The 22,593-nt window shown below is 38.8% G+C and overlaps 2 protein-coding genes across 2 annotated transcripts in view; both read right to left on the bottom strand.

The window, feature by feature from the left end:
• Positions 1 to 899: 899 nt before the first annotated feature.
• On the bottom strand, positions 900 to 2,023 carry LOC308419433 (sialomucin core protein 24-like; the record flags this gene model as incomplete). Its single annotated transcript, XM_080915159.1, has 1 exon — positions 900 to 2,023. One exon carries the CDS (start codon positions 2,021 to 2,023, stop codon positions 1,442 to 1,444), a length of 582 nt encoding a protein of 193 aa, XP_080771285.1. The 3' UTR covers positions 900 to 1,441.
• A 6,820-nt stretch (positions 2,024 to 8,843) lies between these two features.
• LOC308419430 (calcium-activated chloride channel regulator 4A-like) overlaps positions 8,844 to 22,593 on the bottom strand; it is a gene marked incomplete at both ends in the record, with an annotated part of 18,204 nt that continues 4,454 nt past the window's right edge. The window contains 11 exons of the mRNA XM_080915156.1: positions 8,844 to 9,256; positions 9,569 to 9,802; positions 10,741 to 10,911; positions 12,095 to 12,362; positions 12,926 to 13,141; positions 15,013 to 15,119; positions 16,138 to 16,315; positions 17,042 to 17,269; positions 19,160 to 19,378; positions 21,214 to 21,391; positions 22,297 to 22,405. Coding sequence (XP_080771282.1) covers positions 8,844 to 9,256; positions 9,569 to 9,802; positions 10,741 to 10,911; positions 12,095 to 12,362; positions 12,926 to 13,141; positions 15,013 to 15,119; positions 16,138 to 16,315; positions 17,042 to 17,269; positions 19,160 to 19,378; positions 21,214 to 21,391; positions 22,297 to 22,405 — 2,321 coding nt within the window. The remainder of the gene's footprint in view (positions 9,257 to 9,568; positions 9,803 to 10,740; positions 10,912 to 12,094; positions 12,363 to 12,925; positions 13,142 to 15,012; positions 15,120 to 16,137; positions 16,316 to 17,041; positions 17,270 to 19,159; positions 19,379 to 21,213; positions 21,392 to 22,296; positions 22,406 to 22,593) is intronic.

Genomic DNA, 22,593 nt, shown 5'->3' on the forward strand with positions numbered 1-22,593 from the left:
CATCAACCTGCCGTTTCTATTATAAAACCCTGAAAACCAAGTGCTAAACTCTGCTACTGGAAAGAAACGAACACACAAAAACTTCAATGATGTAGGAAACCAAAAGCCTATTTCCAATTACAGCCTCTAGACTAGTGCAGTGCTGGAGGCAAGGAAGAAGTAACCCCCAAACTAAAAACCTAGTGCTTTACAGAAGCTACTGAAATAAAAGTATGCATGATTATAGCACATGGGAACTGAAACCAAGAAGGAAGAAAAGTAGTAAAGGCCAAAGAAAAAGCCTGTTCAGCCAGGGTATCATCACTGGAAGTCTACAGCAATCTCTTTCAAACCCTCAGGCTTTTAAGTTACACAGGTCACATCTATTAGGAAACAAACTGATTGTCTCATTTAAAGAACTAGAAAATGATTCTATCCACAACTACTTCATTCATATCTCATGTAAGATACTTTTCGGGAAAACCTGGTGGGAATCCTTAAGGTATACTAATATTTGGATACATTGTGTACAAAGAAAGATAAATCAATTTTACGCCTATTCAACAGCCCTAAGAAAAATGTTAGATGGTTTGATATAAGGAATCCTTTCAGCTTAGAATTATTTTTTAGCTTCTATTTTATTTCTCAGCCCTGGAAAAAACAATGTTTTTTAATTAAATATTAACAGTATGTTATCTAAATGCAGGTTTCTGCTGCTCACACCAAGTTACATTCTTAGACCAAGCTTTGCCTCCCAGTGTGAACACATTTTCCGTTTTGCCGACATCTCGGTCTGTCTTAAGGCACTGTTCTGATTTCCTAATATGGTACTTTATGAACAAGACCTGTTGCATATTAATGTCTGTGTATCCTTTCCTTATTCTAAATCTGGAATGCCCCGTGTGGCATCTTATTTCCAATCTATAAAATACAACTTATCAAGCACAAAATTTTACTCTAGGGATAATTTAGTACTAAATAAATGTAATCTCTGCTTGAAGAGATGGCCCTCAATCTGCCTGACGGGTGGTCATTTGGCACTCTCCGCCATTCTGGCCCTAAGTTACATCTGGAGTTAAAATGAACTAACAGACTTCAGGTTTCTAGAGGACTACATTTAAACTGCAGAGTCAGAAGCCGCCTGCATAGAACAGCACTTTCCACAACTTACAGGAAGTTACATTTGGCATGTCAGAGGAAAGAACACAATCCCACAGCAGCAGCCATTTTAAACAAAAGACGACAGCCACATGGATTCATGCAGAATATTTTAAATATTCCTGTTGAGCAAAAAGGTTTAACTGACTTTTCTTCAAGGATAATGCTCCAAAATATCCTGTATGCATCCTTTGGAAATGTAAAGATCCTGGAACAGCGTCTTCCATGTGGGACTTGTTGAATATTTTGGTTTCATTGAGTTACACAAGTTAACTGACAGTCCACATTAATTTAATGGGTCTGTTTACAGAGTATGGTAATTTTGTTCTTTAGATTTACAGAACTTATAGAGAAAGAAAATTACAGCCTGCACACCCAGGACAAGGACGATCCCTCCAATGAAGCTGGCTGCATCAAAAGTGGACTTCTGCTCTGGCTGTGAGGTTGGAGTCAGGGTGGTGTTTGCTGTACCTGATGTGACAACTGAGGGAGTAGGTGTAGTAGGAGAGGAAGGCTGAGTTGTGGGTTTAGCTGTAGAACTGGTTGGCACTGGAATGATAGGAGTTACAGAACATTCAGTGCTGTTCACCAGGGTACAATTACTTACTTCATTTGAACAATGGGTCTTATTTTCTTCTTGGCAATATATCCAAAAGCAGGTAATATTATTAGTAATGGTGGCATTAACACAGGAATCACAGCTGGTGAAGTTCTCACAGGTTTCTGGCGGCTTGGTGGGCGTGAGCGTCGTCGGGACCACTTTGCTGGTCATGGTCGGCGTGTCAGTCACGTTTGAAACTTCGCTGCCGTTCTGCTGCGCAGCCGACACGCAGAGCGCGGCAAGGCAGGTGGCAGCCCAGAGCAGTCGGCGGGAGGCGCCCGACATCGTGTCCTCAGCCCAGGCGTCCAGGAGAAAAAATGTACCTCACTTTTTAATAGGGTTGTTTGATAATCTGGTGTCTAACTTCTTGAGTTATTTGTATACCTTGGATAATTGGCCTCTCTTGCATGTGGGGTTGGTAAAGATCTTTTCCCAATCTGTTGGATGCTGTTTTCTTTGCTTGACAGTGTCCTTACCTTTACAGAAACTTTGCAATCTCATTAAGACCCATTTGTCGGTATTTGACATTAGAGCATGAGCCATTGGTGTTCTGTTCAGGAAATTTTCTCCTGTGCCTATGTGTTCTAAGGTTTTCCCTAAGTTCTCTTCTAAAATTTCAGTGTACCTGGTTTATGTGGAGATCTTTGATCCACTTGCACTTGAGCTTTGTACAAGGAAATAAGAAAGGGTCTATTTTCATGCTGAGTGCCAGTTGGACCAACACCAATTGTTGAAGATGCTGTCCTTTTTCCACTGAATGTTTACAGCTTCTTTTTCAAAAATCAGAATACCATATATGTGTGGGTTCATTTCTGCATCTTTTATTCTATTCCATTGATCCATGTGCCTATCTCTGTACCAGTACCATGCGGTTTTTAGCACAATTGCCTTGTAATATAGCTTGAGGTCAGGGATAGTGATTCACGCAGATGTTTTCCTGATGTTGAGAATGGATTTCGCTATTCTAGGTCTTTTGTTATTCCAGATGAAATTACACATTGCTCTTTCTAACTCAATGAAGAATTGAGTTGGTATTTTGATGTGGATTGCATTGAATCTGTAGATTGCTTTTGGTAAGATGGCCATTTTTACAATGTTGATCCTTCCAATCCATGAACATGGGAGATTTTTCCATTTTTTGAGACCTACCTCGATTTCCTTCTTTATAGGTTTGAAGTTCTTGTCATACAGGTCTTTCACTTGCTTAGTTAGGATCACTCCAAGTTATTTGATATTTTTTGTGACTATTGTGAAGGGTATCTTTTCTCTAATTTCTTTTTCCACATGTTTGTCCTTTGAGTAGAGGAAGGGTAATGATTTGTTTGAGTTAATTTTATAGTCAGCCTCTTTGCTGAACTTGTTTATCAGCTGAAGAAGTTCTCTGGTGGAATTTTTTGGGTCACTTAAGAACACTATCATGTCATCTGGAAATATTTTTACTTCTTCCTTTCCAATTTGTATCCCTTTAATTTCATTTTGCTCTCTAATTGCTCCGGCCAGGACTTTCAATATTATGTTGAATTGGTCGGGGGAGAGTGGGCAGCCTTGTCTAGTCCCTGATTTTAGTGGGATTGTTTCATGTTTCCCACCATTAAGTTTGATGTTAGCCATTGATATGGTGTATATTGTCTTATTATGTTTAGGTATGGGCCTTGGATTCCTGTTCCTTCCAAGACTATTAACATGAAGGGGTGTTGAATTTTGTCAAATGATTTCTCAGCATCTAGTGAGATGATCGTGTGGTTATTTTTTTCTTTGAGTTTGTTTATATGGTGGGTTACATTGATGGATTTCTGTATATTAATCCATCCCTGCATCCCAAGGATGAAGCCTACTTGGTGATGGTGAATGACCATTTTGATGTGTTCTTGGTTTCTGTTTGCAAAGTTTTTTTTGAGTATTTTTGCATCAATGTTCATACATGAGATTGGTCTGAAGTTCTCTTTCTTTGTAGGGCTTTTGTGTGGTTTCAGAACAGGGATTATTGTAGCCTTAAAAAATGAGTTAGGTAGTGTTCCATCTGATTTTATTTTGTGGAATAGTTTGGAGAGTATTGGTATTATATCATCAATAAATGTCTGATAAAATTCTGCACTGAACCCATCTGGACCTGGGCTTTTTTTTTTTTTTTTTTTTTGGTTGGGAGGCTTTTGATAACTGCTTCTATTTCTTTAGGTGTTATGGGCTTATTTAGATGGCTTACCTGGTCCTGGTTTAACCTTAGTATCTGGTATCTGTCTAGGAATTCATCCATTTCCTCCAGATTTTCCAGCTTTGTTGAGTATAGGCTTTTATAGTAGGATCTGATGATTCTTGAATTTCCTCAGTTTCAGTTGTTATTTCTCCACTTTCCTTTCTGATTTTGTTAATTTGGATACTCTTTCTTTGCCCTCTAGTTAGTCTGGCTAAGGGTTTATCAATCTTGTTAATTTTCTCAAAGAACGAGCTTTTGGCGTTGGTGATTCTTTGGATGGTTCTTTTTGTTTCTATTTTGTCTAATTCTGCCCTAAGTTTGATTATTTCTTGCTGACTACTACTCTTGGGTGTATCTGCTTCATTTTGTTCTAGAGCTCTCAACTGTGCTGTCAGGTTGCTAGTGTATGTTTTCTCTAGTTTCTTTTTGGAAGCACTCAGAGCTGTGACTTTTCCTCTCAGTACTTCTTTCATTGCATCCCATAGGTTTGGATTTGTTGTGTTTTCGTTTTCATTCAATTCTAGAAAATCCTTAATTTCTTTCTTTATTTCTTCTTTGACCCTGCTATTGTTTAGTAGAGCATTGTTTAATGTGTATATGGACTTTTTGTTGTCTTTGTTGTTATTAAAGACAAGCCTCAGTTCATGGTGATCTGAAAGAATGCATGGGAGTATTTCAATCTTCTTATATCTATTGAGACTTGTTTTGTGACCAATTATGTGGTCAGTTTTCAAGAAGGTGCCATGAGGTGCTGAGAAGAAGGTGTATTCTATTTTTTAGGGTGATATGTTCTGTAGATATTTATTAATTTCAGTTGGTTCATAACCTCTCCTAGTTTTACAGTGTCCTTGTTCAGTTTTTGTTTCCATGATCTGTCCATTGGTGAGAGTAGGGTATTGAGGTCTCCCACTATTATTGTGTGGGGCACAATGTATTTTTTGAGCTTTAGTAGAGTTTCTTTTATGAATATTGTTGCTTTTGTATTTGGAGCATATATGTTAAGGATTGAGAGTTCCTCCTGACAAATTTCCCCTGTAATGAGTAAAAAGTGACCTTCCTTATCTGTTTTCATAACTTTTGGTTGAAAATCTACTTTATTCGATATTAGAATGGCCACTCCAGCTTGCTTCTTGGGGCCATTTGCTTGGAAGTTTTTTTTTCCCAAACTTTTACTCTGAGATAGTGTCTGTCTTTGTCTCTGAGATGAGTTTCCTGTATGCAGCAAAATGCTGTGTTTTGTTTATATATCCAGTCTGATAGCCTATATCTTTTTATTGTTTAATTGAGTCCATTTATGTTAACAGATATTAATGAATAGTGGTTGTTGTTTCTAGCTCTTTTTGCTTTTGGAGTTTGAATTGTGCCTGTATGTCTTTCTTCTTTTGGTTTTCTTGCTTAGGAGTTTTCTTGTATTTTACTAGGATGTAATTCCCCTCATTGTATTCGGTTTTCCACCTATAATTCATTGTAGTGCTTTGCTTGTGGTCAGATAATGTGTAAATTTAGTTTTGTCTTGGGATATCTTAGTCTCTTCTTCTATGGTGATTGAGAGTTTTTTGGTTATAGCAGCTTGGGCTGACACTTGTGCTCTCTTAGGGTGTGCATAATGTCTGTCCAGGCTCTTCTAGCTTTCATAGTCTCTGTTGAGAAGTCGGGTGTGATTCTGATTGGTGTGTCTTTATATGTTACATGAGCTTTTTCCCTTAATGCTTTTAGTATTCTTTCTTTGCTTTGGGCACTTGGTGTTTTGACTATTATGTGTTGAGAGGAATTTATTTTCTGGTCTAACCTATTTGGAGTTTTGTAGGCTTGTTTTATGCTCATGGTCATCTCATTCTTAAGGGTAGGAAAGTTTTCTTCTACGATATTTTTGAAGATATTTACTGTGCCTCTTAGTTGATATTCTTTGCCCTCTTCTATTCCTGTTATCCTTAGGTTTAGCCTTCTCATTGTGTCCTGGATCTCCTGGACATTTTGGGTTAGGAGATTTTGGTTTTTACATCTTCTCTGACTGTCTTGTCTATGTTTTCAATGTTGTCTTCGGTCCCCGAGATTCTCTCTTCCATTTCTTATATTCTGTTGGAAATGCTTGCATCTGTGACTCCTAATTTCTTTTTTATGTTTTCTACCTCCATGGTCGTCTCTTTTAGTGTTTTCTTTTTTGTGTCCATTTTTATTTTAAATTCCTTCTTCCATTCCTTCATCACTTTGGTTCTGTTTTCCTCTAGTGCTTTGAGTTCTTTGAGTGTTTTTCTTGTTTCCTCTTTAGAAGGTTCGAATTCTTCATGCTTTTCCTCCCATTCTTGTTTAATGATCTCTATCATCATCTTGAGGTATGATTTCGGGTCTGAGTCTTCTTTTTCTGGAGTGTTTGGCATTCTGCTGTTTGCTGTGATGGGAGAGCTGGGTTCTGGTGTTGCCAGGTTGTCTTTGTTTCCCTGGGGTACGTTCTTTTGCTTTCCTCTTTCCATCTTGTTGTTTGTGTTTATATGTGGTCTTGTTGTCAGTGATTGGTTCTCGCCTCTCCCTTGTACCTGGCCTGTGTCCCTGGATCTCCTGCTCCCTGGCTACTCGGAATGCCTTCTCACCAGGCCTGTGTCCCAGGATCTCTGCTGTTTCTGGTGGCTGATTTTCTGAGTGTCTGTTCTGCACCCGAAGGCTTCCAGCTGGGAACAGCCCAATGCTGGGTTACTGGTTCCCTGAACCAAGTGGGGGGAAGGGGGCGCACTTTCCACGCTCAGCAGAGATCTCTCTGTACCCTGGCTACTTGGAACACCTTCTCTCCAGGCCTGTGTCCCTGGATCTCCTGTAAGATGCATTTCTTACACTAAGACAGTAATGTGTAAGGTTATGAATGAAGACTGAGTTCAGTGTTTTAGAATTATATTATTTTGCCCCTAACATTAACAAAACAAGCAACCAAACCAAGCCAAACATCTTTCTCTAATATAGTCTATATTATGTGTCTATTCTTGGTAAAAAAAAAAAAACATCAAGCCGACCAATCATTTGACCAATCTCTAATCAAATTATATTGTTGAATTGTTTCCGGGAAATGTGGTTCTGATTTTTTGAAAGTAGGGTGAGAAAGGAGAGCGTAACTGTGGGTGTAATCCCTGGTGCCATGTTATGCCAAACTCTCTGAGGATGTTAGGAGATCCTGCCCTTGCTTCACAAACACAGGGAACCGAGAGGAAGCTGAGGAGTCTTGTGACCTTGTGGCCACTCACTTCTTTATCAAAGCCACGGATTCAGAAGCACAAAAATGACTTCTGAATACAATGACACATTTGTTAATGACCTTAATGGGATGTGTTTTATTAAAGAATGAATGAAGAGCAAGAAAACAGAGAAGCTATGCACACATAATTGCTTCAGTCATTTTGAAAACTGCTGCATAGAGTAGTTGAGATTCAAAGTAAATAATGGTTAATGGAAGTTCAATTTGAAGCAGTAAGGAGTATTTGAGAAACATACTATATTATGTTATTGTATATTATATTAATTATATCATATTCTATTAAAACAGAGCTGACCACTGAGAGAAACCAGGAGACAATTTATCTTTATTATTCTGAGATACTTGCTTACATAATTCTTACCAGCTCTATCCATTTTTCTGAAATGTCATGATCATATATTTCTTTCTGGGTGTTTATATAAAATTTGCTGTGCAAAAGCACCACATTTTCTTGCCTGTTCATCTGCTGATGGAAATCCGGGCCATAGCAAACACTGTTGCAATAAACAAGTCTGTGCAGGAATCTCTGAGGTAGGGCATAGAGTTTTTTGGGTGCATACCCTGGAGTGATTCACCTGGTGCATTTGGTCTTCATGTTTTAAATTTCCCAATGTTCATTCCCACCAAGCATGAGTACAGACCACTCTTTCTTCACATCCTTACCAGTATGTGGTGTTGTGTGAAGTAGGCCATATTTGTTCTAATTTGGTCTTATGGAAGGATTGTATGTTCGACGTGCAATGTGAATCTACTCTCCTCAACCTCATTCTCTCTCTCCTTAACTTTTTTCCATCAATGTGCTTCGGTCCCCCAAGTGTGCCTCTGAGTGATGGATTAACAAGAACCTTTAACAGATCTTGCTTTCTTTTCTCTGAAAAAGGTCAATAGTCTATGGCTTCAACAATTCTATAAGATGAATGAAATGTACATAAGTAGGTGGATTTTTAAAAATGAGGTGTTTATGTTGAACTGAAATATAAACAGGTGGTCTCTGATCTTTAAGAACAATATCTTCCTGGACCTAGAATAAAGACACTTGATGCCAAACATGACAACAGATTTTGATTCCTAGGACCCATATAATAACAGGAAAGAACCCATTCCCACAACTTGTCTTCTGATCTACACATGCACATGACAGCACATACATACATATACACATAATGCATATACATACATTTGTGCACACACACAAAATAATTAAATGTAAAATAATTAAAACAGTATCTTCCATATCCTTGAGATAAAGTAAGCACAACCTTCATTATGATAGTGTAGAGTTTGGAATTTTGAATTTCTATAATGCCTTTCACTAATATTGGTAACACCAGACTAAGTTCCTCTTTTCCTTCTAAATGTTGATTTTTATTCTTTATATTGTATAATGTCTATTTAAGTAGACACTTTGAATTTCTTCCTGAAAAGTTGAAGTATCACTTCAGAAAAGTTCCCCATCAAGGAAAAAAATGCACAGCTAATTCAATATAAAAACCAGTTTTATTAATGACTAGGACAAGTGAGTAAAATTATAAACATTAATATTGGTAGTTTTCCACAGAATGGGTGTGCTTAAAGTGTTATTTTAGATCTTTATGAAATCAATTCTGAGTTCATGATCACATGGGATATACTTTAACAACTCAGAAATTCCTTTTTATTCCTGGCTCTCTTCAAAATGTTGTTGCAGCTCCGGACGAGGACCTTTTCTTCTTTAAGACACACACAGTGGTACTTACAACAATGCAGACAAGCACCACAGCACCAAGCACTGACAGCACAATAGTAGAAACACTGACTCCGGACTGTGGGCTTTCCTCTGGGACAGGCTCTGCCTGAGGGGTGAACAGTGCAACCTGTGCGATGTTGGACAGGCTGGAGCGCAAACCGCCTTTGTCCACACTTTCAATGGCAATGAATATGTAGGTTCTGTTTTCTTCTGAAACAATGTCTGGCTTAAAGGTAAAGGTTTCCTTGGAGTTGGCTTCTTTTGGTTTCAGGTTAGTTGTATTGACCTGAAGAGACTTATTAAAATTGTCTCTGAGGTCAATGATGTTTTCACTTGTTCTTATGATATACTGTTGAACTAAGAAAAACCTCATGTTAGTCACAGCATCATACCATATTAATTCTTTTCTACTTGTCCTCACAAATATTTAGTCATGCAATGCATGTTCACATCAAAGTCATTTTACTGTAAACGCTGAGTTCTTACTTTTAAATACAGTCATGCATGAAAAGCAAGACCTGTTTGGTAAACTATAAAACATCAGATCCCCAAATTCCTACTTGGCTGAGTCGTCATTTGTAAGTGCTGTCCTTTAGCTGACCTATCTGCTCTTGTGTCACCCTGGACATCTCTCACTTACGTCAAACCCACATGGGTTCTTGTTCTTACCTGTTCCAACATCAAAGTCATCTCCTGGTGCTGTCCATGTTAGACTGATCTCTTCCCCATCTAGTGTGGCTTGGAGGTCTGTGATTTGACTGGGTGGGTACTTATCAGGCAACGGACCAGGTGGAACATTGGACATCACAAAGGCCCCTCCAGATGCTGTCCTGCTGAAATTCTCCAGGACTGGCTGAGTATTGTCAGTTGTTTCAGGTTTGGGTGGGTTGCCTTGAATTTCTCCTGCATTTAAAGTTCTCTGGTTAAATAGGATGGAACTGTATACAGATTTTAGTACTCAGTCAGTAAGCTTCCAGGCCCTCCTTGTCTTTCTTTTCTTCTTTCACTTTTCATTTTTACTGTTGCGTCTTTATGTTCGACAGTCATAAGTATTTCATTTGTGGGAAATTCCTCTCTCCAGAATTCTTACCATGATGTCATCAAAAAAACTGGACAATCACTTCTTTGAAATGAAAACTGCACTCAATGAGGATGTTAAGTGATTTGTTTTATGAATTAACAAACAAAATAATTCCTAAATTAAATAGTCCTGTATGAAACCTAGGATAGCTTCAAGTATACTTATGTGGCCATGGATAATCTTATCCTCCCTCCTGCCTCTATTCCCTAATTGCTAATGAGATCACAATGCCTCCCTAACCTTTGCCTATAGAAAAGTATTGGTTTATGTCTCAGGTAATTTATTACTAGATCTGTGTCTTGGGAAACCAACCCCAATTCTATCCTGAACACTCTGATGGCTTCTGTCCCTCCATGCCAAAAGTGCTAAGAAGTTATCTTACTCCATTGCTTAACTCCCCAACCCTCCTGATAAAGGAGCAAGGTAAGCCAAGCTTAAAAACTTTGAGGCATGAGTAACTCTGAGGACAACTACCCCACTGGTTTGCACTTCTGTTGACAGCATAGTAGGGCATTTTCTTTGTCCTGAGCTGAAAGGTGGACACATTGTTGCCGATGTTCTAAGGATGCTGCACACTAACAAATGGGAGTTAATTGGTTTTCAGCATCTATTGTTCCATGGCTTATACTGGGTTAAGGGAGAAATTGTATAAGAAATTGGGGGAGGGGAAGCTATCTTTTGAAATGTAAAATATTTGCAGCCTCCACCCTATGAAATCATGAAAATGACTCACTGGGTTTCTGCACTGTGAGCCTCTTACCGTCCACTACCCAGCCCGGTATGTACGCCGCTCTGCTCGACGGATGGCGCGAACTTCTCCTGGCCGAGTTTGTTCCTCCATCTGCTCGGACTTTTAAGCTATACCTGCCATTATCCGAATAAGCTGTGAAGTACCTGGAGTAGACCCCATCATCCTTGAAAGCATCAGCCCCTTGACAAAAGCACAAAGAAGTGAGTCACAGTCACTATAGCAGATGGAAGTTGGTGTTGGAGGATCTCAGAAACTTTGTAGCCTAAGTCCACTCTCACAGTGATGGGATTAAGGGTCATCTGATAAGTTGGAAAATTTGTCCCCATTCTACTCAGAACTGAGACAAAGGATCTTGCATGAGACACATGTGTATTCCTCTAAAAGTCTGGGGATTTTTTGACATGACAGTTTTTCTGACTTACTAGGAAATGGCCTGCGCAGTCTAGTTTAATCAGGTTCAAGTGACTCCTCTGTACACAGAAGCATGCAGTATTGGCCTCAGATACTTGCTGTCTTTTTTCTTACTTTTTAAAAATTATTTTGTTCCCCCAATGAAATAAATGCTACCCTAGTAATCTAGTAAAATACCAAGAAATGAGCCAAGGAACACGAAGTCATATGCATTGTATATGGGCCTGGGAATCCTGGACAAGTAGGTGTGAAATTGTTGCACTGTTAGGCATCTTTATTCTTCCAAGTGTGGACCAGACTGGTTATTTTCTAAACTGACTTCAACAGGATGTTTCATTCACAGGAGAACACGGAGCTCAGGGAGAGGGTTTTCAGCACCACATCCCTACGGAGCAGCCATGACAGTTCCTTGCTTCCAGCCAGGCAGAGCTGGCACCCGATGCTACAGTGTCCATTTCCCCATCTGTGCTACCTCTAGCTTCTCCTGAGTCCTACCTTTCAGGGTTCTATCTGTGCTTGTTTCAGCCATAGCGAACCCCTCTTTCTTCTTTCCTTTCTGCTGTCAAGGTTCCAGGCTCTGTTACCCTCTTCCTCCCTAGAGACAATTCATGAACCATCTGCTTTGATCACATACTGTTACTGATGCTCCCCTAAGAAACACGTACCTGTGAATGAATGCTTGTGCTCTCAGTCTCCAGAATGAGCCTGCCTTAGCTGGAGATTACAAACATCATTTTGGCTGTAGATGACATATACAGAACTCTTACCATGGTCAAGATGCTTGCTAAGCACTTCGGTGTTACTTGATTGCATATTCAGCCAGTCTTGCTATTCCTTCCTAATCTGTGTTAATTCTCAGGTGGCCATCTTGCTGTACCCACTGCCCCAGGGATACTTTGACACATTTGGAACTATGAACATTTATACTTATTCATAAAAGACTGTGAATTACCTGCACCATTGTCCAGCAGTACCAGCTCCTCTGTTTTTCCACTATTTGATTCTATGGTAGCTGTCACTTGGGCTCCAATGATGGGAGTGTACCCTTGCAGAACTTCTGCGTACACAATCATTGGGCTGGGGAAACTGTTAGTGTCTGTGTTGACTTTAGCATTTACAGTGATTGGTGGCACAGAAGGATTTGCTGCCCGAGAGGTTACTGTAATTGTCAGTATCTCAGAGTTTACTTTGGCTTCAAGGTTGTAAGTCCAAATGCCAACCTGAAATTTTCAATAAGACATGCCGCAAGCATTTAGAGATCAATTATATATTTGTTTTTTCCCCATTATATGATTGTAGAATAAAACATAGAAGTAAAAAAAAAAAAGAAATTGATTGAGTGTTCTTAGAAAGTATTTGTTTTTTCAGGTACTGATGGTAAGACTGACCCCGAGTCCTGTTAGTTTTATTCATGACATTTGCATTTTGTGATATCTCATCTGAAATAATGTTTTGATAAGTCCTCCTTTGATTCAGCCATGTTCTCTGGCCTCAGTTTCATATATTCTATCACTCTGGCAAGCAAAAAGGGAAAAGATAGCATGCCAGGTCATTGGGGCTCTCCATGTTTCTCCCTCTTCTCAGATGCCATCTCTTTCCTATCAATCTGCACTTCTTTTTCCTTTACCAGAAAGCATAGCTCTCAGGATCACATAGACAAGGGAAGGGTATACATTTTACTTTCATTTTGAAGATGGTAATGTTACTGTACTCATATGTATGATGTGCTTAGAGCCTCTTTGGGAAAACATCATTAGGGGACAATAAAACACTAGTGGCTTACCTGAGCCGTTCCTGGGATACTGAGATAGGCCATTTTGGAAGCTGTATCCACTGTGAAATTTGTGATTTCTGTTCCTTTGGGATCCCTGAGATAAATGGCAGGGGCTTGTTGGCTCCAGGTGACAAGGAAGAATGTGTCCTTTCCCACGGTGCTGTCAATTACCACAGTGTCATTCAGCCAGAGACTATTGGTCAGTATGGCACCCTTGCTTTCAAGCTGTTTAAATGTAAAACAAACAACAATAAAAAGAAAGAGAATAAAACCTTAATGACTAGATAAAAATAGTTTTATTATTTTTCCCCTATATGATTCCTCATTTTTTCATCTAAAAATAGTCTTACATGTGCTTATCTACCTTAGCTTCCTCTCTTTCGTTACTACCAAAAGATGTGCCATCCATGTGAAGGCTTCTTGGGATGTGACAGGTGAAAGGTCAGTGATGCAGGCTCTGAAGAAAGGGCAGGGCTAAGAGGATATTTAAGGTGGAAACAGCAGACGAAAAGTTGGGACTGTGACCCTCCAATACTTTCATGGTTGTCTGGGGAAATGTTGGTGTAGATTGTTGGCTGTAAAAGATGCTAAAACCCACACAGAATTAGTATAGAGTATGTGTGTAGGTGACACTTGCCTTACTCAGTCACCTCACTGATGACAGGAAAGACAATGCTTGGGTGGTCACAGTATTTTAATTGGAACAGAGTAAAGGCTTCCCTAGTGAAACACAGACAGTTCTGTAGCTGGGACACAGCTCAGTTGTAGGAAACTTGCCAAACGTGTTAGAGGCTCTAGGTTCAGACCGTACAAGGTCTTTAAAGGCAACTGAGACACAAGCTCCTGAGGAGATTGCTAATGAGGAATCTTTAAGTCAGCTTTTACACAGGATTCAGTGTGAAGCTTTGGACATGAAGTCCATCCAAAGGAGCGAAAACTGATTTTGAAGGCAAGAATCCTGAGAAGAGAGAAAGCCAGCTATAGATAGGTTGTCTTCTGAGAGGAGCCATCGAAGTGCCTTTTCTCTTTGTTGGCAGTTCTTACTTGACAAGAATCAACATTATATATTATTTTTTTGAGATACAAAATTGCATGTTTATCATGTCACCGTGAAGTTTAAGACATTATGAAAGGGCTAAGTTAAAATAATTATCCCGAGGGTTTCCTCGGTACTTACCTTTTTACTTTACAGCTGAGACAGTTATGTCCACTCTCTAATCTATTGCCTCAAATATAATAAGTGCTGTAAGTCATAGGCATTGCTGTGTTTATGTAATGCTTCCCTTGGAGTCACTTATTATTAAACTGAAAGTCTGTGTCTATCTGTATCCCCTTCCCCTCACATCTTGCCACCTGATGCTCATCAAGGCATTATAGTTTTATCTTTACTTTGTGAATTCAGCGGTTTTGATTTTATCTGTACATGAGATCATGCACCTCATCTTTCTGTGTTCAATTTACTTCACCTAGCAGGACGTCCAAGGATATCCAGTGTTATTCATGTGTGTGCTTTCTAGAAGTGCTGTTTTAGGATCAATAGAAGGACTGTATAGTTTCTAAACTATCTCAGCTTAAGCTGACAACTCTCTGATTGGATATGGAGAACTTTTCCATAGGAATACCATGTTTTCTGTCTTTATCAGCAAAGTCTCAGAAAACAAGGTCACATTGTTTCCTTAGCACAAAAGCATCAGGAGAATAGGTGTGGGGAGCAGGTTTTTCATTCTTTTCCCGATGCTGTCTTCAAGTCTAATTTCTCATCAACTCAGATGATGGTACCATGTTTGTAAATGGTCAGTATTTACCTGTCTTTTCCACCTATCATGCATATGAATGCAGAGCAACTATGAAAATTTGTGCTTTCTTATTATTTCAGAACTTTCAATAAATGTCTCAAATGAGAAAAAGCAGAATTTTATTTCTACTCCTTCTATACATTAAAAACCAAACCAAACTCAATCAAAACACCCAATTCAACACCTCAAGTCTTTAATATCTCTACACTTAAATAATTTTTTTCTGGCTGGTTTCATGTACTCTGCCCTTCCACATTTTCTTGGTTATATCAAAACCTCTAGGGATGGGGAAATGCAGACCTGAAGTGACTTCTTGTTGATATCAGCATTTTCTGAAGCCAGGGACCCAAAAGCATCAATGAGTCCATTGTTCTGGGCCAGATCTGTAGCAAGCAGATGTTTTCCACCTAAAACGTGAATGAATGTGCTAAGTGGTTTTGTAAAACTAGAGTTCTTGCCATAATTCAACGATTAACAAGATAACAGTTCAAATAAATCAAATTTTCCAAATCGATTAAATTAACTTTTGAGAAAGTCTTTAAGGTCATCTCTGAAATTTTAGTTTAGTTTAATTCATCATAACTGCAAAGAAAAAAAAAAACCTCATTATATCACTATAGCAACCTTAGTTGCATGAGGTGCTTCATCTGGTTATAGATATGAAAGGCAATTGATTCTGTGTATTAAAGTTCATAGATTTTTTAATAGCCCTTTAAGGGAATTATGAAGTTGAAATATTTGCTGTATCAAGGTATCTTGACAATAACTAAATAGTGGTTAGAATATTTGTGACAGAAATAAATTTTAAAGTGACCATGAAATGTTTGGAAAGGTAGAAGTTTGTATAGCCCGCAACAAAAAGCAAAAACCCCAGGTATATATATTTGGTACCATGAAAACCAAATTATTACAGTAATTTATACCTGTATTATCGGTTTTGTATTCTCAACTATGTTTGAGAAGGTAGTAGAAACTTGTAATCCATCATCATACCGGTATATTAAAAGAAGTTACTATAGTCAATGTTAAATAAGTTATCATACTTTGTATTTTCTCATTGTCTTTTAGTCTTGGAAAACCCCTGACTTTGTTCAAGGACTATTTCCGGAGCCACTTGATTGCATATACCTCCTTTCTCTTCCTTCCTAGGTACAACATTTTTGGGAAAATGGAAAGCTAGTCATTCTCAATTAAACTTTATTCTAACCTCTTCCTGTTATAAAGGAATAAGATTGATATGTATGGATTAGCCATTTTATGTGTCTTTTCCAGCCTACTGGACTCAGAATGTGACGAGGACAGAGGTTGGATCTGTGTGACTCTGATCTCCAATCTCTGGCATGGCTCTTCCAAAACTGAGCTTAGAAGAAGAAATTGAATATCAGACGAATATTCATATACAATTGAAAGTTTGTAATGCCTTACCTGTTAAAATGCTCATGTTTGTTACAGATTTATCAGCTGATGGTCCCAAGGCAATGAAATGAACTACAGCCCCACTGTCTTTCACCTCGTTAATACAGTCTTTGGCTGTGCTGTCCTCCCCATCACTCAACAGCAGGATCTCAGTCCCATCTGTTTGGAATCCTCCATCTTTAAATACCTGCAAGCATAATCCAGAACACCATTCACATAGTAGATCAGCTCTCTTGATTGAAAACGAGAAAAAAGAAACTAGAAAAAGTATAGGATAATGGTAATTTCTGTTTTAGAATCCTAGAGTTTATGCTCAATAATCCTTGAAGAACATAAACAACTTTGCTGTCTCTCCCCCTCCCTTCATACAGGGGAGTTTAGTTTAATTGAAAAAAGGGTGGGATCAGGAATTAGAAAAAATTCACAGGGAGTAAATGACATTTCCCCCCAAAACCCAGGCAAATAGATACTTAAACTGTTGAATACATTTTCTTTCTTTGCTATCCTCTGATAAACCAGCCAGTTTATTCTAAGTCAATAGAATATACAGCTAGGTCTAGTGAGCAAGCCCACCAGGACTGAAAGGTAATAGACTCCAAATTAGAAAACCCTTAAATACTGAGATAGCAGGGATCTAATGTCTAAGCACCTTGAAGTTACAGAAGCAACAGGTTCTCTTTATTCATGCTGGCTTCAGATGGTCCAGCTAAAGATGATCTTGAAATTTTGGTCATGGTGCCTTGATTTCCCAAGTGCAAAGATGGCATATACGTCAAAGTTATTTTTGTCCTGTGTGCTTTGTCTAGAACCTTTTCAGATTAGGTAAATTTAGGAGACAGTTAAGAACAATAGAACTTCACTTTGCCTTAAATTCAAAACAGTGATTCACGTACATGTGCAGTGGGATTTTTACCTTAAATGCAGATTTGATTCCATAGCAGATGGATGTCCCTCCATTGGCAACTGTAGGTAAGGTTTTCAAGAGCTGGTTTCTCTCCATGTCACTGTTTATTTGGATCAGCCCACTCTTAATTGTGGCCTGGCTACTAAAGTGTACCATCCCTACCAAGGTCCCATTTTCAATTATCTGGCTTATGAAGTATCTTGCTGCTTGGTTCATTCGATCAAGGCGATTATAAGACTGAGAGAAAAACAGTATGAGAATAAATGAGTTGTTTTCAACTGCAAGATGAGAGCAGATATCATAAAATAGTGCATGGTTCTTATTGGCAAGAAGTAGACAACTATTAATTAATTCAACCAGACTCTCTTGTTCTCTAAACAGAGCTGAACTGAGTAGTTCTGCAAGGAGCTTGCTGAGCTACCGTCAACTCCCAATAGACCAGCCTATTCTGCCCTTAATACGTTTAGCATTCCCTTTGCTTCTCTATCAGTGGGGCAACTGCATTGGCCTTCTGGTAACTTACCAGTAACCATGTCTCTCTTACCTAGATGACTGCCCAGATTGTATACTTAAAACTTTACTTCCTCCAGTTCCTCCCTACATACCTAAATTGGCTTGTGATCTTCTCAATCTAAATCACAACAAAATCTCCTACATATCTACAATGTTGCTTTGCCTGCTCATCTATCACTGTCTTTCTTCTGATTTTATCACCTTTTCTTTTTGGTATGGTGAGTGTGTGAGTGTGCAAGGATAGTTGTACCACAGCACACATGTCATGGTGTGCATGTAGAGGGAAGAGGAAAACTATTGAGACTCAGTGCTTGCCTTCCATCATTTGATTTCCAGTGTTTGAACTCAAGATGTTAAGCTAGCCAAAAATGCCTCTACTCACTGACCTCTCTCTTCTGTCATTTGATAATCATGATCATCATCATCATTATCACCATTTATTATGATGTGTAGTGATTTTGAGTAACTAATGTCACTGTGGCTTTTTTTCAATCCCTCTCTTAGTTTGCCCTTTAGTTTCTGCTTTAGCATGTCTGTCCCACCCCACAGTGCAGTCATAGAGTACCTTATTATATTACACCTGCTTGTTTGTGGACCATATGCGTTTTATCATCTAACTATTGCTCACATAAAAATTATGAACTTTGGATCAGATAAGGTTGTAGTTCCCAATGGAACTCTTGCTCTGGTTTCGAGAGGCACATGCATTATCAATAAGATATAAGATATGTAAAAGGCAGTTTTGCAATTGGCAAAGGCTTATCTCCTATATGGCATTCTAAGAGCCCAGCCCTCTGCTTAGTGGAAATGTGGGTCTTTTCTAAATTGTGGAGGACAGGAATGATTTACGTAGGTAGGTGATGCTGAGATGGAGAGGAAAACATTAGTAGACTATAACAATTTCTGATACTTTGGTTTGTTTTGTGAGACAAAGTCTAACTATGCAACCCAAAATGACTTCAAACTTGTCTCATCTCCCAAATGCTAGTATTATAAGAAGATACTTCCATAGCTTATTCTAAATAAACTATAAATTTCTCAAGTACACGCATCTCTGATTTCTAGCACAATGCCTGCTATTCACTACATGAGAACAGAAGGAAGGAATGACTGCCTGTAGCTTTTGTTCTTCATGGAGATACTTATCTTTTCATGGATAAGTAGAGACACCTAAACATGTGGGAAATAAGATGACATCATGTGGGCATTCTGCAAATAGACCCTGCTGCTTGAGTTGATGAGTTTAAGCATACACTGATATACCCTATTCTCATTTCTCCTTAGCATTTTATATAAAGGATTCATGGTTGAAAACCATCTCCTTGCATTATTTTGTTCTGAGTAATGGCTAACACAGTTCTCATCCAGCTGTACATCTTCTGAAACAAAAATGAATACCCTTGGATTAGCTAGTTTAAGATACATTTCTCTAAGTATATATTTTTTCAATATCTTTCTGGTCATGATATCAGGAAGTAACAGTATTTTATGACATCATACAACTTAAAAACACACAAAAATGGTGTTTAGGGTTTGTGTTTGCTATTTGATTATCCCCGTTTCTACACTCAAAACAAAATAAGACAAAGAAAGAAAAGGAGCCCCTGAACTCACAGCCATGCTCCCAGACACATCAAGAACGAGGCACACAATTCTTTCACTGATCCTCAGCAGCGAGAAGAAGGGTGGCGAGGGAAGCATCTCCATGGAACTGCTGTTCTTAAAATCCTCAGAACTGCTGATCACTTCCCACGTGCTTCTGTAGTTGCACTTCAGGTTATGTAGAGTTGGAGCCTCTCGATTATGGTTTCCTTCCTTACAGAATTCAGTCACCTAAGAGTGTAGTGAAGTGCAGAAAATTACTATTTCACCTATTAAAATGACCTGATAAACAAAGCAAAGAGTATGTCCATTGTTAGGATGTAAAAGCAACTCTTCTGGTCTAGCAACGTGGCTGTAGTTGATACTTTGCTAAGGTATATGAGCTCACAAGCCATGGAAGGTGGCTCAGTTGAAAGTATCAGGCACATTTTCCCTTCTTATGAGTGGGTTTTAGGTTCAATTAGACAGCTGTTGGTTGCCACCATCATGTGAGTGCCATACATTGCATATTTATGTATTTCTTGTCATGATGATCATTGTGGTTTATATGTATTTCAAGTGGAGAATTCTTTAATTGCTTTGATCTCTTGGCAGCTTGCATATTATTTTTTGGAACCATGGAAGAGACATTTGACCACTTGAAAGAGACATTCTGGTCAAAACCAGTTCAAGTCATCTGAGTTTTATGTCCTATATGTGTGGTGTATTCAGCAATAAAAACTGATTCTTAAGTCCTGCAAGGTAATCAAGGGTAACATTAATAATCTAATTATAAGGTTTTGGAACCATTTGTAGGACCATCCTGATCAACCATTTGAAACATTTCTTCTGCAGGATAGTAGAGTTTTGTCACTCTGTGATTCTTGTGTGATTTGTTAGCCCAAATATAAAAGTGTGTGTGTGTGTGTGTGTGTGTGTGTGTGTGCTTGCCTGCACATGCATGCTTATGCATGTTTTGAATGATAGGTATATAAAGTATAAAATAATATGATTTTCGAAGCTTAATTAAACAACTTTGATGCTGTTTGTCCCTTTTCTCTTTTCCTTATATCCACAGATAAATGTAGCAGCCCCCCCCCATCAAGGAAGACTTTCTTTTCAGCAAATGGAGACAATGATAGAGAATTACAGCTGGATATAGATTATGTGGAGCCCCAATGGATACATCTACACTATGGTGTCTGTGTCTATGACTTAGGGAACATCATGATGAGGGATGGACATATTGTAGGAGCCAAAATACAAGTAAGTCTTCAGTGAATTAGTCTCTACCAGAAATAGCTACTCCCACAAGACTTAAACAGAGTCATCATCTACGGTCATGTTAACCTGGAAGAGGAGACTTTCAGGGGTTCCTACCCCAAGACAAAAATCCACAGGCAGCTGATCACCGTGGAGAGGAAGAGGGTCAGCCTCTCCTTGGGATGAGCCCCCTTATTGGATGACCAATGCTGAATGCTGTCACTGAACTATATGCATAATACCAATGAAAAGAGATTCAGAAAGTCATTTTAAAATATATTTGTGCACATACATACACTCATATGAATGTTTGTAACAACAGTAATAAAGAAAAAGCAGCTGTTGAGAGTGGGGCAGGGGAGTGGTGTGAAGAAGGGTTTTTGGGAGGGTTCAACTTTAATCAAAAACATATTTTTAAATAAACTTAAAGAAGAATATGTATAGTACTTACCAAATATGCCTACTCAAGTAAAATAATGTTAACACCAAAGGAGACTTATTATTATAATGATTAATAATAATTATGGAGCTATTAATAGAATATATTGTTAAAATATATATAATGGAGGATGAATACTTACTGGGTGTCAGCCAATGTTCAATGAACTCTACATTAACATATTAAATCTTCATGTCATGTTTAGCATCTGTCTTATTTCAGGTACACTGCTTGCCTAACAATGTGTATTTGCTTACTTTCATCTCCTCCTCCATCATTATCATCATCATGATCATCATCACCATCACCATCTTTATTTTAAAATTAAAGATATTAGACAATGATATTGATTATAGATTCTGAATACAGTGACTTGCATACTTACAGAATCGATACTTTGCATGAACATTATAGATGACTTTTCTGATTGAACTTTATCAGGGAAGAATTGACAATCCTTTTCATATAACTTTGTGGTCGAATTACTCCTACACCTTCTTGTTATACAGCTGCCCCCTTGGCATGTGTGAACTCTGTTCATACCCGTGATCCCTTTGGAGCACCTGGAAATATAGAAGTAAATCTTAGAAACAGCATAGTCATTCACTTCAAAAGTGGTCCTGTTCTCCCTGAACTTTGTGGCATGGTATGTCTTAGATATGTGTCATGACTTTCCTACACTGCTGGCAAAGGTTAAGAGGGTCAGTTAAAAGAATCATTTGTTTTTCAAGAAACTGAATGAAAAAAAAAGGAAGAAAGAAACAACCAAGCCTAATGTATGTCCAGTCATACACAGAGGGGATCTGAGATGGAGAGAAAACTGTGTTCTCTCCTTAGACATTCCCGCATCTCCTCTTGTACTGTATGCTCTGTATGCTCCTGGTTGACAGAGCCTGTGGACCATTTATTTTGGCGTACACTGTGGTATTCTTTTCCAGGAAGACATCCTCTGAAGAGTGGGGCATCACATAACTACATGTGCTTGGACTAATGAAGGGCCATCTTTTTATCCAGGACAATGTGACTGGAATCAGAGAATGAGGGACTGCCAAGAAAGGCCACGTCCTGAAGGAGGATGGACTTGTGTATGTTATTGCACAGGAGGGCCATAGCCGGCAGTGATCAGAATATCTGTGATCAGATACTCCAGGCTTTAGCCAGAATGCATCTCATTGGCTTGCAGTTCAGATTCAGGAAGTGGATTCTCAGTGAGTTCTGGCATCTGTGGGAAAGATGTGTAAATGAAAAGTCAAAATGCCAAACAAATGATTGGCATTGAAGCTGTGTGTATTTTTGCAAGACAGCCATTGTCTTCCAGGAAAATAGTCTAAAATAAGCATAAATCAGGCTTGTGACATTGCACCTGCCACCTGCCTTGGGACAGAACTTGGATGCTTGTCACTGGATGGGACTATAGGGCAGTTAGGAGCCAGGGGTAATTTAAGGGTACTTAGGAGTCAGGGCATGCCTTGTTGCTTCGATTTTTTTGGATGAAGCACTGTAGAAGGGCTGGTCTTCATTGTACTCATCAAACACTCCCCAGCGAAGATGGGCCCATTCATGGACCAGCACTTTTCCTGTAAGACAGTTTTTCAAATACACAATCATATTTCAGTTGGTAAATTTGATGTCTCAGAAATTTGCTGGCCACTGAGATGGTTCAGCATGTAAAAGTGCTTGCCTTCAATCCTGACAAACTGAGTTCAGTCCTTGAACCCCCTGTGGAAGGGAACAACAACTGACTCTCACATTGTCCTCTGCCCAC

This window comes from Micromys minutus (genome assembly GCF_963924665.1).
Source record: "Micromys minutus genome assembly, chromosome: 4".
NCBI lineage: Eukaryota > Metazoa > Chordata > Mammalia > Rodentia > Muridae > Micromys > Micromys minutus.